Below are 16501 nucleotides of genomic sequence, written 5' to 3'. Positions count from 1 at the left end.
GACAGAGGGGGGGGGGGGGGGCATAAGCAAGCCTTTAGAAAACAACAACGTTCTGATGAGGAAGCACAGTACATATCCTCATTCCTTGACGGCCGGGCAAACCCTCTGCTTCACTCCCGACCCGCCACCGTGATAGCTGAGAGGATACAGAACGGAGGGGAGAAGGCAGTCGTAATAGAGGCACAACTCCGTGAAGTGTGTGCTACTCACCACCGGGCCGGGCAGACCCCTCTCTCCAGGGAAACCTCTCAGACCGGGGGGGCCGTCCTTTCCGACCTGGCCGGCAGGACCTGGGTCACCCTTAGCGCCCTCTTTGCCGGCAGCCCCAGGTAGACCCTGCTCACCGGGTGGGCCTGGGGGTCCGGGGTGGCCACGCTCTCCCGTTGGCCCGGTTTCACCGGTGGGGCCCTGTAGATGGAAAAAGAGGGATGGAGACAGAGAGAGAGAGATAAGAGGGAAAGAGTGAGGGAAAGACAGAGGGGAAGAGAGAGACCGGATGGATGAAGAGCAACAGAAAATATGAATGACATAAAGTGAATGGGGGTGTACAGTAATTATGAGTGCTGTGCGACACTGTTGAAGACTGTCGGCTATTCACTCAAAGAAGGCGGCAACCATCCACCAGAAAAATATCATCAATGCATGTAATGTTCTCATTAACAGCAGGAGAGCGGCTCTTGGTGGAAATTGCTGTTGACTAAGCATCAATAATGAATGAACAGCCAAGAACTAATGTCTAATAGGATAAACAACACTGACAGTCACGCCTATCCAGAAATGGATGGATGAAAAGTGTCTGTCAGCTCATCAAACCCACCTAATACTAAAACTCACTATGACAGCGCTATGACAGCCGTAAGTCACTCTGCTAATTGCACATCCTGCTAACAGAGATAATGTTCCAAACGTACAGCCTAGGAAAGACATACAAAGCCAAATGGTGTTTTGAAACCCCCAGATATTCAGCATTAATTGATATGCATAGCAAACAAACAAGTGGGCATTAATTATTCATAGGAGTTGTGTGAGGCCGGGTCTATATCTGTTGGCGCCTGTTGTGAGATGAGGACCTATAAAGAGGAGTTGTGCTGTTTTGAGAGTGGCTGTGTTGAGACAATGTGACAACGAGTTACTCATGTGATAATAAACAAATACACTAAATGTTATCTCTGAATGTCTGTTGAAGGTGGATGAAGCCAGGGAGATGTTATGTACTGCCCGGGTTGTCTGTTCCTACAGTCACTCAGAGATAACAGTGGGACATGTGTGTGTCGGTATAGTGGTATAGTAGTCTGTGAAAGAGCTCACCTGAGGTCCAACCACTCCTGGAGGTCCAGGTGGGCCAGTCTTGCCTTGGAAACCCTGCAAGGGGAGGAGAGAAGAGGAGTGAGATGTTTTGTGTACAAGGTTCAGGAGAGTAGAAACTCAGGACTGTAACACACTGACAGAATGACAACATAGCAGTGTTTACTACTCACAGTCTCTCCTCTCTGTCCAGGGTGTCCTGGCAGACCTTCTTTACCAGCGGGTCCCTGAAAAGAAATCCACACAAAACACCTCAGAAATGCTGCACACTGAATATCCAGGACACTAAACATTAAAGACTGACAGAGGAAAAGCAGCATTATGTGTGCTAGTGTTCTGTTTATTGCTTGTTTGTCTTACAACTGGGCCCTTTGGTCCGGGGAATCCGGTTGGTCCCTGAGGTCCTGGAAGACCCTGAAACAAACAAGCAGATGACACAATAAATAGACAGCTCATTGACTGATCTTTAACCACGACGGAAAATAGATCAGGATGACTCGGACTGGTTTTTCAGGTAAGGGATGCTTCCAATACATACCCTCTCACCAGGAGGTCCTGGGGGGCCATCACTTCCTGAGGTACCCTGGGAGACGAAAAGGAAACAGGGTCAGAAAGGACATGACAGCAGACCAGATGATCATAGTGAGGCTTTATTCCAGTGAACAGTGAATCACCTTTGGTCCAGCTTTTCCTGTTGGTCCCCTTGGTCCCCTCTCTCCACGAGGTCCCTGGGAGGTCGAACAGGAAAGATTAACCAGTGAGCAGACAAGCATTAAAGCTTTCCTTCACTGTAAGGGGATGCTCTTCGTTTCACTTAACCCCATATTAGAGGGTCAAGAGTATGACCTTTAACTCTGTCACCCGGATATATCGTTGTCATGGTTACCTCTATTGGCTATAGATAGTGGAGGTCAAAAGGGAGGCAGACTTACCGTTGGTCCCCTCTGTCCTCTTGGGCCAGCCTTCCCTGCAAGTCCCTGTGAGAAACCAGAATAAATGTCAGGGGTCAGGGGTTGTCATGGTATTGAATTTGAGACTGCACTGTCCTAAAACATGCAATCAGATAAACAACCCCTGACAGTAATCATTTGCACTGTCACCATAATTACTTCAACTACCAGTTTGACCTACTAAATTAAACTGTCAATATGGGTCGTTGTGGAAAAGAGTGTCTAGAAATGAAATGTGTTCTTCTATCTATGGCCCAATTATTTTGTTCACAAAAAAATACAAAGTAATTAAATAATTTTTGTATTATTTAAATGTTAATATAATGTTAAAAAAGTTTTGAACAGCTAAGATTTCAAGAGATTTCTAAGCAATATGATACTGTATTACCCTGACCATATTTCAAATGAATGAAAAAAGGGATTATGAATGTATGTTTTAGATTTACAAACAAACAGCAATGAAACAAATGACAATGTGTCAGAGCATCAAGGGTTCTGCCTCATAAAGTCTATAATAGACTGTACCATCTTTCCGCACTTTGTGACAAACAATAACTTTCTGGGCTAAGCTAATGACCAAGCAGCTTTGAATGTGATACATTTACTTTGTGGAGCATTTCAGTGCTCTTAAAAATGGGTATATTTTAGATGTTAGAACGATAATGAAGAAGAAATACAACTGTCTTTTTGTCCTTGGTTTTAATTTTCTTCCCTTTGACTAAAACGTTCAGTCTGTTTTTGAAGTAGCACTAGAGGGAGAATGTAAGGATACTAATGCAAAACACAGAGTAGAAAAACTTACCCTTGCTCCTTTCTCTCCATTGGCTCCGGGGAAACCTTGGAATCCCTGAGATCCCTGTGTTGACATAATGAAAGGAAGGAGGTAGAGAAAAAAGATAGAGAAAGAGAGAGAGATTGAGTTAGTGAAGAGAGAGGAAAAACTCAGGTTGATCAAAGGGAAAGAACAAAGACATTGAGTGGTGTAAAGTAAAACTACTGTTGTAGGCAGCAGTGATGCATTGTGGGTAGCGGCTGGGCAGTGAGCGGCTGTCTGACACCAAAAGGCATGGCTAAATCCTGCCTTCTTTGATTAGCGGTTCAAAAGTCTGCCCTCTGACACCTGCCTGCGTCAGAGAGCTGGCCAGCTGGCCTGTCAGACCAGGTCATCATTAATGCCATGTTCAATCAAGTTTCTTTCAGATGTCTCTCTGAAGAGTCCACTGTGATGAAGATAGGGGAAAGAGGAGGCTCTGGAGAGAGCTGGGGGTCTTACCTTTGGTCCTTGTCTTCCTGGGTATCCGGGCAACCCTGGAACACCCAGTTTACCCTGAGAGACAGGAGAACAAACAAAAAAACAATGTCACGATCCCTATATCAATCAGTCCATCAATGTACATGTTTTATTGAAGGCCATTTCGGTGTCGGGTAATGGGTAACCACTGTGTAAGACGTCTGGTGTGCTATCTCTCTACGTTATATCCCGCACTAAAAATGTCCTCCAGTGCCCATGTTCTGGGTGAGTCAAACGTGAAGTCAATCTGTTTTGTTCAGACGCTGGTCCTGTAAACCATGGTCAGCGAATGGCATAGAGTAACTGGTTCACTGTATGTTCCACTTCGAAATGTTCCACTTTCCTCTCTCCAGAGGAAGTCCTACATGATTCTAAATCCTGGCATTATACCGAGGCACACTCTCTACTGAGGACAACTGAACACGGGGCAACTACCTCACGTCTCATTGCTTTAAGAAGTGTCTTTGTTTAACTGAACCGAAATAAGGCCACTCCATCGATTCACTGGTTATACATGAACAATATCCCAGATCAGGCGTAGGCAACCCCGTTCCTGGAGTTTCACTGTGTCATAGAGTCACATAGAGTCACATAGAGTCCCATAGAGTCACAGGATTTTGCTTCATCCAACCTGGAAGACCGAGTGTGTTGAATTTAGTTGTTCAATTAGTGGTTCAACACAGCTTCCACATTGATTAAATCAAAACACTATCAAGGACCAGGATTCTCTACTCCGGTCCTGAAAGGTTCATGTTTAAGAGCAGGTACATAGTCGACTTTTATACAGCCATTAAATAGTGGGTAGGGAGAAGTTGACCAGTGATATGTAACCTAATGACCGTTTGATCTGTAGAATAATTAACTTTACATGAAAATTTCAGTGTTTGGAACGAGTTGGTCACAAGCACAAAGACAACTTACCTTTTCACCACTGGGTCCAAGGGGACCTGGATCTCCAGGGAGACCAGAACGACCTTTTGGACCTTCAGGTCCATCCTCTCCTCTGGGTCCCGCGGGTCCCAGCTCACCCTAGGCAATAACACAAGACCCGCTATTCAGTGACACCTCACACTGCGTGTAACTATTTCTCTGAGAATTGTCATGTATGACACTGTTGCGAGAATCGTTTCGTATGGCCTTCCATGGTGATTTATTTTGTCCATTCACCCCATGTCTTCTTTCATGACACATTGTGACACGTTCAACCACAGAGCCTTGCTCCCCAGGCCTTCAGGCTGCACTCCCTTCCTCTGATCTTTCCAATGGCCCTTCAGTCATGACGACATCTCATCCTCAGCCCTTTTAGACAGTCGATGAGTAGCAGCTCAGCCTCTGCTTCTCAGCAGCTAGTTAGAGAGTAAAATGAGGCGGTTTTGTTCGCTGTCTGTCTGTGGAGCTGACTGGTGTCAGAGGCCTTCTGTTGTTTCTGTCTTTCAAAGTGTTTATCCTCTGGTGGGGTTATGGGACTGAGAATGCTACCAGGCATGGCATACCTTTAAACGTCAAGGTACAAAACTGTGTCTGACTGCTGTTTCCGTGCCGACCCAGTGGACTGCATACTCGCCTTTACAAACACGCACACCCACACAAACACATACACAATCACACACACAACTCAATTGATAACACGTCACACAAAAGCACTGACAAGAATACAGACATACAGACAAACACTCACGCATATAAAAACTCACACACACACACACACACACACACACACACAAATGCAAACCCACACTCAATTGATCAAACTTCACACAAATGCACTTACATAAGCACACACAGACACAAACAAACAGTCATCACAAAATCTCTGTTTCTTCCCTGCTTGACACTCACACTAACTCATGCTAAAACGAGTCATTAAGCAGTTTCTCCCTCTCTCTGTAACACGCACACACTCGTAAGCATGCAACACAGGGAGACATTTAGATTCCGCTCCATGCTGGGCGCCTCCTTCCTCCTCCGCTCCGGAGCACCAGGCGCTTTCAAATGCAGCATCTCTTTCATCAGAGTCTACCACATCTCCAGAGGACCCACTCAGACCCTTGTCTTTTCCTCTCTCTTTGCGTTCTGAAGGGGTTTTAGCTCCTCATCGATCTTCTCTTTTATCTCACCCTTTTCCTTGTCTCTCTCTCTCTCTCTCTCTCCACCCCTGTAAAGATGGTCCGGTCAGGGACTGATGGCGTTGTATTTGAAGTAAGAGCCGGGCCTGCCCAGTATGTCTCCTGGCTGAGGGTTTCTGAGGTGGCTAGAACAGTCTGAAGTTAAGCTCTGACTGACACAGTTTAGAGAGTCCTTCCTTTCCTGGGCTTACCTCCCTGAGTCAAGTCGAGGGAGGCCAAGGTGGACGTTAAGAGGAAATTGGAGAAATGAAAAAGCAGGAATGGTAGCAAGGTGGAAGATGCAAATACGGACGCACCGAAGTGCGCTCTACACACACACACACACACACACACACACTCTGGCTTTTCGGAGCTGACAATGGAGATGGTCACAGTCAGTGTTTGCTTATTACCCATAATTCCACAGTGACTCAGAGGTCACAGTGATTGTGGGCCAAACAGGGGACAGAGAAACAGAGGGGATCAATACCATCGACACATTTAAGTAAAGGTCACCTCCCATTGGACCACAGGCCTATGGATCAACCCTGCACTAGACAATCATCAACAAACGACAACCAGAATATACAGTTATTTTCCCCCGGTTACTTGGTTGGCCTGTTTTTGCACATTAAACTAGGATTTATTGTACCCATCATCGTAAGCCTTTCAAAGACAGACCAAATCCATGTGAGATTGAAAATGGTTAATGGAATGCGTTTGATCATACGTGTTGGATATTTAACGTTTTAAGACATCCAAATATGCTTTGTGGCCTCCCTTCTAAAAGATAAATGTCTCACCCTGTCTCCCTTGATTCCCATATCTCCCTTGAACCCGGGGAATCCATCTTCTCCCTGAGAGCCAGAAAAAAAAGGAACAAAACAGGAGAGATTTGGTAGAAAGAAAATATATATTTAGCATTTTCGATAAACGTGAAAAGCACTGACCTCAACAAAAAAGACATTCCCATAGATTTGTGTACACAGAAACACACATATACTGCATATAAACCCATCTCATGCACACGCACCCACACACACACACACACACACAAAGCTGTGACATTGCTTTTGGCTGTGCCTGTTGCTATAGAAACTCTGACATATATGGGCATTGGCAACACATCGCATCCCCGCCGCCGCCATTCCAATCCCCTTCATTGTTATCCTCGTCATTACCCCCGCCGCCATCACCACATGCTGCTGTGACACGCGGTTTTCAGGTACCCCAAAGCATCGAGCACACACACAGGGCGCACACAGCCACCTCCTACCTTTTCACCCTTTCCTCCTTTCAGGCCTCGGACACCGTCAGCTCCCTGGCAAGAAGAAGGGAGACAGACACACAGACATAGAGGTCAGTTAACTGTCCGTCCGTCAGGAGCCGACCGCCGCTGACAAAAGGAACGTCAGTCAGACAGCATCTACTGGGGCAATATCAACACTCTGAATGCTCAAATCACTTGACACATCACCGTGGCTGAATGTTAATAACCATGTCCGCAGTTTCTAATGAAGCGCTGCCCTGTGGCGCAAGAAAACCAACGCGAATACATCTGCCACTGCAGTGTTGTTCCCATACACTGGTTGTCTTCTTTAAACCAGTGTCAGCCACAGAGGCTGTTCTCCCCGACACAGAGAGACTGTCCGGGGGAGAGGGCTTATCTTTAGCGAACATGAACCGAGACATACAATCAGGCACCAGCTTCACACACACAGTAAGTGGCTTCTGTAATTAATTTGGCCCCATTACCCAGCTCGGCAAGGGCCATTTGATGGGTGTTCTCTAGCCTTCTCGTGTCTCTGCTTTAAATCAGCTAGTCATTACAGAGGATCAAGAGAGTGTGAAGACTCCCAGGGCCACAGAGGGTGGCTGAAGCTACAGCCACTAATGCTCAGCTTCCCCACCCCTAACCCTTTAAACAGAGTTATGAGCTTTACATAGATTAACCTCAACACTTCATCAATGGGCTCTAACTACTTCAATGGTTTAGCCACTCGTCACGCGTATATGAGGCTGAATGAGGACGTCTGGTAACAAAAGACAATCGATGTAACAAAGGAAAATTTAGGTTTTACATTTTGCTGCAATATTAAATGAATCTGCACGTCACAGGTGGGTTTTGTACTCTTACACTGAGGATTTTTGTCACAACTAGGCCACTTTCATTGCATACATATAATCTCAGCCATAAGTGCCACATTCACATTAGCATTCTGCAGGGACAGTACATAGGATTAGACTGATGATGTACCTAATGTCAGATCAGACCAATGGGAAAGTTACACTGATGCCGTGTGGAACTCTATGAGCAGTAAATTAGACCTGGGGCAGATGAGGTGTTGGGGCGTTAGACTCACCTTCACGCCTCGGGGGCCGGGATAACCAATTGGGCCTTGTGGGCCAGCAGGACCCTGGAGAAAGAGAAGTGCATGGAAAGATGCTTCTTATATTCATGTAAATTAAAAACGAAAGCGGTGTGATTAATTCAATACAAAACACTGTGAGAGAAGGAATGAAAGAGAAAGGCAGAACACTGAACAAGAACATAAAAGACAAAGGGGTTCTAATAAACAGATCCTGATGCACGGATCGGGAGGAAAAATCAATCAACTAAAACCTATTAACCATGAAGTGATATAAACTCTATTTATTTTTATAAAGACAAATAAAACTTACCATATGTCCTTTTTCTCCACTGGGCCCTTCCTTTCCGGGGTGACCCTGTGAATTATTAACCGAAACATTAAAGGTGATTCTGGAATAATTAGCACTCAATCATAAACACTACACCAGTCTACCTAATAGAGGGAGATTCAGCTGTAAAACCATCTGGGAAGGGCTGTATGGTAGTGGAAAAGGCCATTTGGAATAAAAGCCTTCAGAGTTCAATCTCATTTGGGAATTTTCCTAATGAGCAATATTATGCTGCACTATGGGCTATTATAGAACCTCTTAAAGAAAAGACCTTTCAATCTGAATACTTCTGGAAGAGCCCACACATACACACACACATACACACACACACACACACACACACACACACACGCACACACAGACTACTTAGCGTGTTGAGTGGAGAAGGCTTGATGGAAATTGTATTGTGTTTCCTTGAGATAAGAGAGGAATGTAATATCCACTGATATGATTTCCGAAAAAAAGGAGAGGAATGGATGATGGGATGAGGACTTCAAACTAGAAGCTGGTAGAAGAAAAAGAGGAATAGAGTGGTGTGGCTATTCAATGATAGGGTCTCATAGACAACAGATGAAAGATACATGGTGAGAAAGAAAGAGACAAGGGAGATGGAGAGATAAGGAGGGTTATGGTGAGAGAGGGAGACAAAGGGAGATTGAAGGAGCAGAGAGAGGGAGACAAAGGAAGCTAGAGGGAGCAGAGAGAGGGAGACAAAGGGAGCTAGAAGGAGCAGAGAGAGGGAGACAAAGGGAGCTAGAAGGAGCAGAGAGAGGGAGACAAAGGGAGCTAGAGGGAGCAGAGAGAGGGAGACAAAGGGAGCTAGAAGGAGCAGAGAGAGGGCAAGGGATTAAAAGGGAGAGAGCGGCATGACTATTTCATCCAGAAATAAAAGCCTGTCACAAGGCTTCATGGGGGACTCTGCTCTCATCTCTCTCTTGCATTATGTCTCTCTCACACTCTCATTCTCTCTGTTTTTCACATCTGAAATATGATCTCTCTCTCCCATTCTGTTCTTTTTCTCTGTTACCTGCCTTGGATGTACAGAGTGGGTTTTGGAGTGTGTGTGTGTGTGTGCATGTGTTTGTGTGTGTGTGTGCGTGTGTCTGTTTCTGCACACACTTACAGGTGGACCGTCTGCTCCAGGCATTCCCGGCAGTCCGGGTTTTCCAGTAGGACCCTGAGGAGAGTGGAGAGAGAACGTTAAACACACCCAGGTGACTGGGTTTGCATGACACAGGGGAGGCACATGACATAGTCACATGACATCCATGGACGGGATAGCACAGCTTCAAAGCCGTATTGTTGAGGGGTCCTCTACCAACGATCATCTGCGTGAGGCTGAGGGAGGCCAGGGACCAGGGCTCTTACCTTCTCCCCTGGGGATCCGATGGGTCCCTGAGGACCTGGAAGTCCCTGTAGAGGACACAGAAGTGAGGAGACTCACAACTCAAATAATGAAATAGCAACAGATGCCGTCACAAGCAGGCAACGGCCAAGCACATTTAGGCCCCGGTGTCGTGGGCCGTCGTGGTGCCACTGACCTGAGCACCGGGGTTTCCCTGTTGTCCGTTGGGTCCAGGCTCTCCTTGGGGTCCCTGTGGAGAGAAAAGCTCTGTAGTTCAGATGGACAGGACACCACGCACTACGGTTGATCCAAAACCTACCTGTATACGGAAGCGAGATAAATACATGAAGGATGTGTAGTAGTTTGATTGATTGATTGATGTGTAGTGTAGTGACTGGACCTGATACTGCATCCATTTCAGGCTATGACTTTGGCTATGACCAGGTTAGAGGTTTGTTGTCCCTTTTCTGACTGGAGGGAACACACCTGCATGCACGCGCACACACACACCCCCTTCACACACCGCCTTCACGCACCCTCTATGTCTCCTTCATACACTCACTCTCCTAATGAAGGAAATTGCTGAACCTCAAAATCAAACGCCTCGCCTCCCAGATAATTGACAATCAATTATGTTCCCCTTTCAGAGTGGCTGGGAAAGAAAACTGTGGGTCTTCCATCTCTCCTTAATTGGAGCATTCCCAGTGGAGACTGCCAGCTCCAGCCAGGCATTCTTTACTACACAGTGATCCTAAAGCAGGAATAACAGAGAGGCTACAGAGGTCTATAACAGACCTCAACTCACCAAGTCTACCCTGGGTATGCTACTCAGTGTGACAGTGTAAACGGTGTAACACTACAACAGTGTAATTGGTGTAACACTGTAAAAGGTGTAATTGGTGTGACGTGTAATTGGTGTAACACTGTAAAGGTGTAATTGGTGTGACGTGTAATTGGTGTAACACTGTAAAGGTGTAATTGGTGTAACACCGACATGGTGTAAGAGTGTAATCGGTGATATGGTGACATGCGTATGGTGCTATTCCACATCACACCGCGCCTAACGATCAGTACTCACAATGTTTCCCTTGGGTCCAGGGTGGCCATCCATACCAGTCACGCCCTGAAACCAAATCAGACGGGATGAGAAGTCTCCATTCAACAGAAAAAAACATGATGAATATAGACCAGAAGAGGATGTAGACAGGGCTTTATTATATCTTATATTATTAATATGACAGTGCCTTATTGATAGACTGACACACCCCAGATAGAGGCAAGGGGTTTTCTGGGGACACTTTACAATACCAATGACCTGCACCAGGCAGCTGTATATTGGTATATGGGGAGATTTCCCTCATGCCTTGATGTAGGGAAGGTAAATTGGAAGAGGTAAATGGTTTCATATCTCCAGTCATCTGATGCGGTAGTATTTCCCTGTTGGTCTACATTCTTCTGTCTACTGTGTGTGTTACTATGAGCTGGAGAAAACACTTCCCTGTATATCTGCTGAGTCTGTGTCTGAAAGGAACGTGTGTGTGTGTGTGTGTGTCTGTTTATGTGCGCTTTAAACTCACAGGAGGTCCGGGAGGTCCCTGAGGTCCCTTTGGTCCCAGCAAGCCACGAGGTCCCTGGATAAAGAGAATAGACACACAAAATGTACGCATGAATGCCCTGATCCAGATTGATTTTACTATTCCTAAAATCTGTTCTCTTGCCTGCTGGGCCTATCACATGGTGTCAAGGGCTTGGACACTTAAATCTGCCACATTCTTCCAGCACTAGAGGATCTCAGAAAACCAGTGATGCACCACCCCCTGGTGTTGTTTATGAAGTACTGCACCACACCATCAACCACTAATGATGCTCTCCCAGTCTTTCTCTGTCTCTGTGGTTTCCTGTCTGCTTGTCTCCGTCCTCTACTCCACATGGGAAATCCAGTCAGAGAGGAAGGAAAACTTGTCCAGAGATGGAATAGGAGCTTGTCTAACAGCCAAGAGGACAAAATCTGTGAACTGAACCAATATGTGGGCTTCTCACTGCACGACACTGAAATATACAGTAAGGTCTAGGCTAACAAGCTGATTTACAGTGTAAACACATTGTGTTCTCCATGTGTATGTCAACAAACAGTATTCAGATCACATGTAGCTCAGTTAGTAAAGCAAGGCACTTGCAACACTGGGGTTGTGGGGTTGATGCTCATATAGAGCCAGTACAAAAAACACTCCCTACTTGACATTGTCCTGTACATTGTTCTAAATGGTCAGAATTAACTGAAAGTCAACTTAGGCGTCACAAAGACAAGGTGATACAAATCATAGAAAGGTCAACACTTACTGGCTCACCAGGAAGACCCCGTGGCCCGATCTCTCCATCGTCTCCCTGGAAACGGGAAGTGACATGGTCAAAACAGGAAGCGGGATGTTGAAGTTGAGTAGAGAGAGATTAGAGGAGAGGACCGGGATGGATCATTTAGTGAGCTGATGTAGGGGTGTGAGGGGGTAGAAATGAGAGATGGAGTGTTTGACAGACAGCAAACTAACATCCTACAAACACACAGACACACACACAAGTACAGGATGTGCACGCACACACACACACAGAGTGGAGGGTAGAGACAAAAGAAACAAGGCTGGGATGCTTAGAGCTGTTGACATGACATGATGCTTACCCTTTCTCCATCCTCTCCTGTTGGGCCTGGAGGTCCGTGGGGGCCGGCTTCACCCTTAATGAGGACACATCTTACAGATGAGTGGGACTCACACACAAACACTGGCATGACACAAGACGGCTGCAAGAACACAATGTGACTTACTCTGTGTCCCTTCTCACCAGGAAGTCCAGCCAAGCCATCAAACCCTCGGTCTCCTTTGGGTCCGGTCTGACCAGGCATGCCTCTGGCTCCATCAGAACCAGCACGTCCCTGGAAACACATGTTGACATTACTACAACCGGTAGAGTTACATATCACATGCTTCCACCCTCCTCATTGAAGGACACAATCCTAACGCGCACAGAAAACTCTGATTGGGATTTGTGGTAAAGATGTAGACTTTAACCTCATACTATAACTTCATACATGATGTCATATTATGACCTCATACAATAACATCATAGTATACCCTCACACTATAACTTCATACATGACATACTACAACGTCATACTACAATATCATACTATTACATCATACCTCATACATTACCTCATACTATTAACTCATACTATAACCCAATACATGGCATATGACATACTATAACCACATACTATAACCTCTGATCTTCTCTGTGTTGTCCTTTGTTTGAATGCTCAGTAACAGTGTGGCTGTTTGTATGTATGGGCCAAGGTCCCAGTTCCTCTCTATAGGAGACAACAGGTATTGCCTCTGAAACAGTTTTTCACATATTTTTACTTATTGCAGAATGGTATTTTTCCTTTAGGGGGTATCATGTGTTAAATATATTATAGTGCCTGCTGAAGCCAGTGTGACTTATGTCTCTCTAGAGAACAGCATTTATTTTTGCAAGCTATGTTCTTCCTTTTCACATGCACCTTTCTCTTAGGTGTACCAATAAAAGGGATTTTGTCGGATCTTCATGGAATTAAACATGCCGCATGAACGAAGACCTCAAAGTTACACTCAAATTCTTGGTGTCAGTAGATATTCTTCCACACATGCAAGCCTCTCATCAATACATACCCTTCTTCCTGGCTTCCCAGGTGGTCCATGTGAACCCATGGGTCCACGGGGCCCCTGAAACAGAAGAACAAGAATGTTACAGAAGAACCAAAGAACCTCTAACACAGAACCCCCGAAATAGTAAGCTGTGTTTATTGCAAAGCCTGGAGCTTGGGCTGTGGGTGACAGATAATGGCTCTATAGGTTCTAGTGGCTCTAGTGGTTCTTGACGTCAAGGACCTTCCATCAGTTTTACCTGAGGACCCGACTCCCCAGACTCTCCTTTCAGTCCAGGTATACCTGGAGGACCCTGGGAAAGAGGACAGACACATGATGGGTCACATTGTCCAAAACAAATACAACCGTTTTAGCAACCAGCATGACAATATTGTGTGTTTGTGTGTGTGTGTGTGTGTGTGTGTGTGTGTGTGTGTGTGTGTGTGTATCCGTATGTATTTCTGTGTGAGAGAGAGAGGGTGCCAGACTTCACACATACCAGAGGACCCGTTCTTCCAGTCAAACCCATAGGGCCAGTAGGACCACGCATCGCCAGCTGGAGAAAGAAATCAGCACTGTCAGAGAGGTGGAAATGTGTGTGTGCGCGGCATGCATTCACACCAGTGTGTGTGTTAACTCTTACCCTGGCCTGTTGCATGATGGCTTGCATCTGGGCCTCCTGAGCAGACACAGCAGGTCCCTTCTGACCAGATTCTCCTCCAGAACTAAACCGGAACTAAAGAGGAAATAAAGCAGAACCAAAAAGCAGAAACATGACACCACTGTCCAACTCTAACAGAACCAACGGGTACGCCCCATTGGCAACTGATACAGGTACGTAAAGACAAATAGGCTGCGGTTACAAAACAAGAAACCAATGGGATTGAGGAAATGGTCAGTCAGTTCAGTACAGACAACGATAGTTATCTTCAAAACAAAATGTCCTGATTGTAATGTAATAAGATATATTATCATGAAAAGTAAAATATTAAAATGAGCTTTGATTTTTAAGTAAAATATCTCTGCTATAAAAGTCATAGCTTATATACTTTATCAATTGCCTTGCAATGGTCCTTTTGCCCCGCATGCCTATACTGACATCTAGTGGTGAAATGTGGGTAGTGCAACACTGTTTCATATCTAACATCTGGTGTTGGATGATCCAGTAGAGATCTGTTTCTATTGGGTTACTGTCGCAACACGACAGTGGGGATGGTTTGTCACAACAACTGAAATTTTGTTCTTATTGAAGGACAACTACAACGACACTGAACACAGGAATTCATTGAGCTGGCAAACCGACAATACAGTAACTTCACTTATATAACATATTTCTTACTGCTTACAACTGATAGTCTTACCCGTGCCTTTCCAGTGAAACTCACATTTGATCTATGTCTTTCTTGTTTGTAATTTTTTGTAACTCCCCTGTCAATTCTGTTTCTCACTACACCCTGCCTCCAGTTAACACAGTGAGATAAACGTTGGACATTCCTCCATAATACGGTCCCAGAGAGCACAAAATTCTTCGCCAGCACCAAATTAGGAGCCCCAGTCCCCAGGTCAAATCAAACTAAACAAAAAGCACACTGTCCCGGGAGCTTCCCACTGTTCCACCCATCCACTCACAAAATCCAAACCATGACACAGACCCAATCAGCGATGGTGAGGACAGAAAGGCCACTCCCTCATTGTTTCTGGCTCAGTGGAAGTCAATGAACAAGGCAGACCAGACCCAGCTGCCATTGCAAAGCTGCCTATGAAAGAGCAGACTGGAAGGGAACATTTACTTTCAATAATAATTGTCTGAACCATCTTCATCAAAAATACACTTAGGAAGGTTGTGGTTTCTGACTAGTAACTGAAAGGTTGCTAGATTAAATCCCCTGAACCGGCATCATGAAAAACCCTACTTACAAACACTTCAAAGCACACTATACAACAACTCAACACACAAACTATACAGCAACTCACACACACTATACAACAACTCAACACACAAACTATACAGCAACTCACACACACTATACAACAACTCCCAATCAAACACTTGTAAATGTTGAATTTGAAGATTACGTGGGACATGATGATACCAGAGGTTCAGCTCCGTTATGTTTTAACACAAAGACCTCATTTAAAGGCCCATGGTTTACCAGTGCACCTGGACTGGACTGGCTACATTCATAGGTCTGACACACACAACTTTCCCAGACGTCTCACTCTTCGGGGCCGGAGATTTCCGAAGCACATCTGGACAACTCATCACAGTCTGCCAAGGCTGTGATGAGTTTAGCCTTTACATTTTGCAGCTCTCATCACAGAAAGAACAATATAGACTAACTAGTAACTTAAGCCTTTACATTTTGCAGCTGTCATCACAGTAAGAGACACTTGGGGCTGGATTTGCTGAAACAGGTCTAAGTCTAGTCCTGGATTTAAAAATCAAGCACAATGGACTAGACTGTACCGGCGATACCTGCCCTTAGACCTGCTCCATTTCCTGTCTGAGACCAGATGACTCCCAGTTAGACCAATGTATTTATCATTTGGACTGGAGTCTAGGGACAAAAGGAATGTGGGGGCTGAGGATTGGTCTATGGGGCGAGAGAGTTGGGAGGAGGGAGGGGGGCACGGAAATAAGAAAGGGGCTCCAGTCACCTGTTACGTGTTTAGCCACTTTCCCTCGGGTGAATCTTCATCGAAACCGGATGCTGTTTGATTGCCATCTTAAGTGCTGGTCCAATTAACAAAGTTGTTCGCTTGAGGGGACAAGCGAACAACTTTTCTGACTTGCAGGGTTGATTTCACCCTCAAGTCAATGCAAACAGTAGAGTCAAATGTCTATAATGGCAAATCATATTCCCAACTGGCTAAACGACATGGCTACATTTTAGTGTCAGACTCGAACCACAAGACTCCTTGTGAGGTGCTTAGCAAGTTAGCAACTCCTTAGTGAGTTCGCTAACTCCAGCGTTTCGCATTGAACATTTCCTGTGTGAGCTCACGGTTCCTGTGTATTATATTGCATAATGGAGAGAGGGAACAGCTGGCTTTGGTCTCCTTATTGTCCCCTTCCTGCCTGTCCCTCCCTGCCTGTAACAAAAACAACTGCCAATGAGATGCCTTGC

General features: G+C 45.4%; 1 protein-coding gene across 2 annotated transcripts in view; it reads right to left on the bottom strand.

Annotated features, from left to right (window-relative positions):
* The window catches only part of col5a1 (procollagen, type V, alpha 1), an 89114-nt gene that overhangs the window by 18143 nt on the left and 54470 nt on the right, over window positions 1–16501 (bottom strand). For both annotated transcript variants that reach the window (XM_010878281.5, XM_010878282.5), the window contains exons 13-38: window positions 14017–14109; window positions 13873–13929; window positions 13633–13686; window positions 13398–13451; window positions 12515–12622; window positions 12371–12424; window positions 12037–12081; window positions 11274–11327; window positions 10775–10819; window positions 9893–9946; window positions 9720–9764; window positions 9475–9528; window positions 8334–8378; window positions 8015–8068; window positions 6928–6972; window positions 6455–6508; window positions 4468–4575; window positions 3529–3582; window positions 3058–3111; window positions 2238–2282; window positions 1980–2033; window positions 1844–1888; window positions 1666–1719; window positions 1479–1532; window positions 1309–1362; window positions 211–408 (exon numbers count right to left, since the gene is read on the bottom strand). In XM_010878281.5, the coding sequence (XP_010876583.4) occupies window positions 211–408; window positions 1309–1362; window positions 1479–1532; window positions 1666–1719; window positions 1844–1888; window positions 1980–2033; window positions 2238–2282; window positions 3058–3111; window positions 3529–3582; window positions 4468–4575; window positions 6455–6508; window positions 6928–6972; window positions 8015–8068; window positions 8334–8378; window positions 9475–9528; window positions 9720–9764; window positions 9893–9946; window positions 10775–10819; window positions 11274–11327; window positions 12037–12081; window positions 12371–12424; window positions 12515–12622; window positions 13398–13451; window positions 13633–13686; window positions 13873–13929; window positions 14017–14109 (1635 nt within the window). The remainder of the gene's footprint in view (window positions 1–210; window positions 409–1308; window positions 1363–1478; window positions 1533–1665; window positions 1720–1843; window positions 1889–1979; window positions 2034–2237; window positions 2283–3057; window positions 3112–3528; window positions 3583–4467; window positions 4576–6454; window positions 6509–6927; window positions 6973–8014; window positions 8069–8333; window positions 8379–9474; window positions 9529–9719; window positions 9765–9892; window positions 9947–10774; window positions 10820–11273; window positions 11328–12036; window positions 12082–12370; window positions 12425–12514; window positions 12623–13397; window positions 13452–13632; window positions 13687–13872; window positions 13930–14016; window positions 14110–16501) is intronic.

This window comes from Esox lucius, chromosome 14 (assembly GCF_011004845.1).
Source record: "Esox lucius isolate fEsoLuc1 chromosome 14, fEsoLuc1.pri, whole genome shotgun sequence".
Taxonomy (NCBI): Eukaryota; Metazoa; Chordata; class Actinopteri; order Esociformes; family Esocidae; genus Esox; species Esox lucius.
Note: the sequence above shows the minus strand (reverse complement) of the source record. Positions and strands in the feature narration are given on the sequence as shown.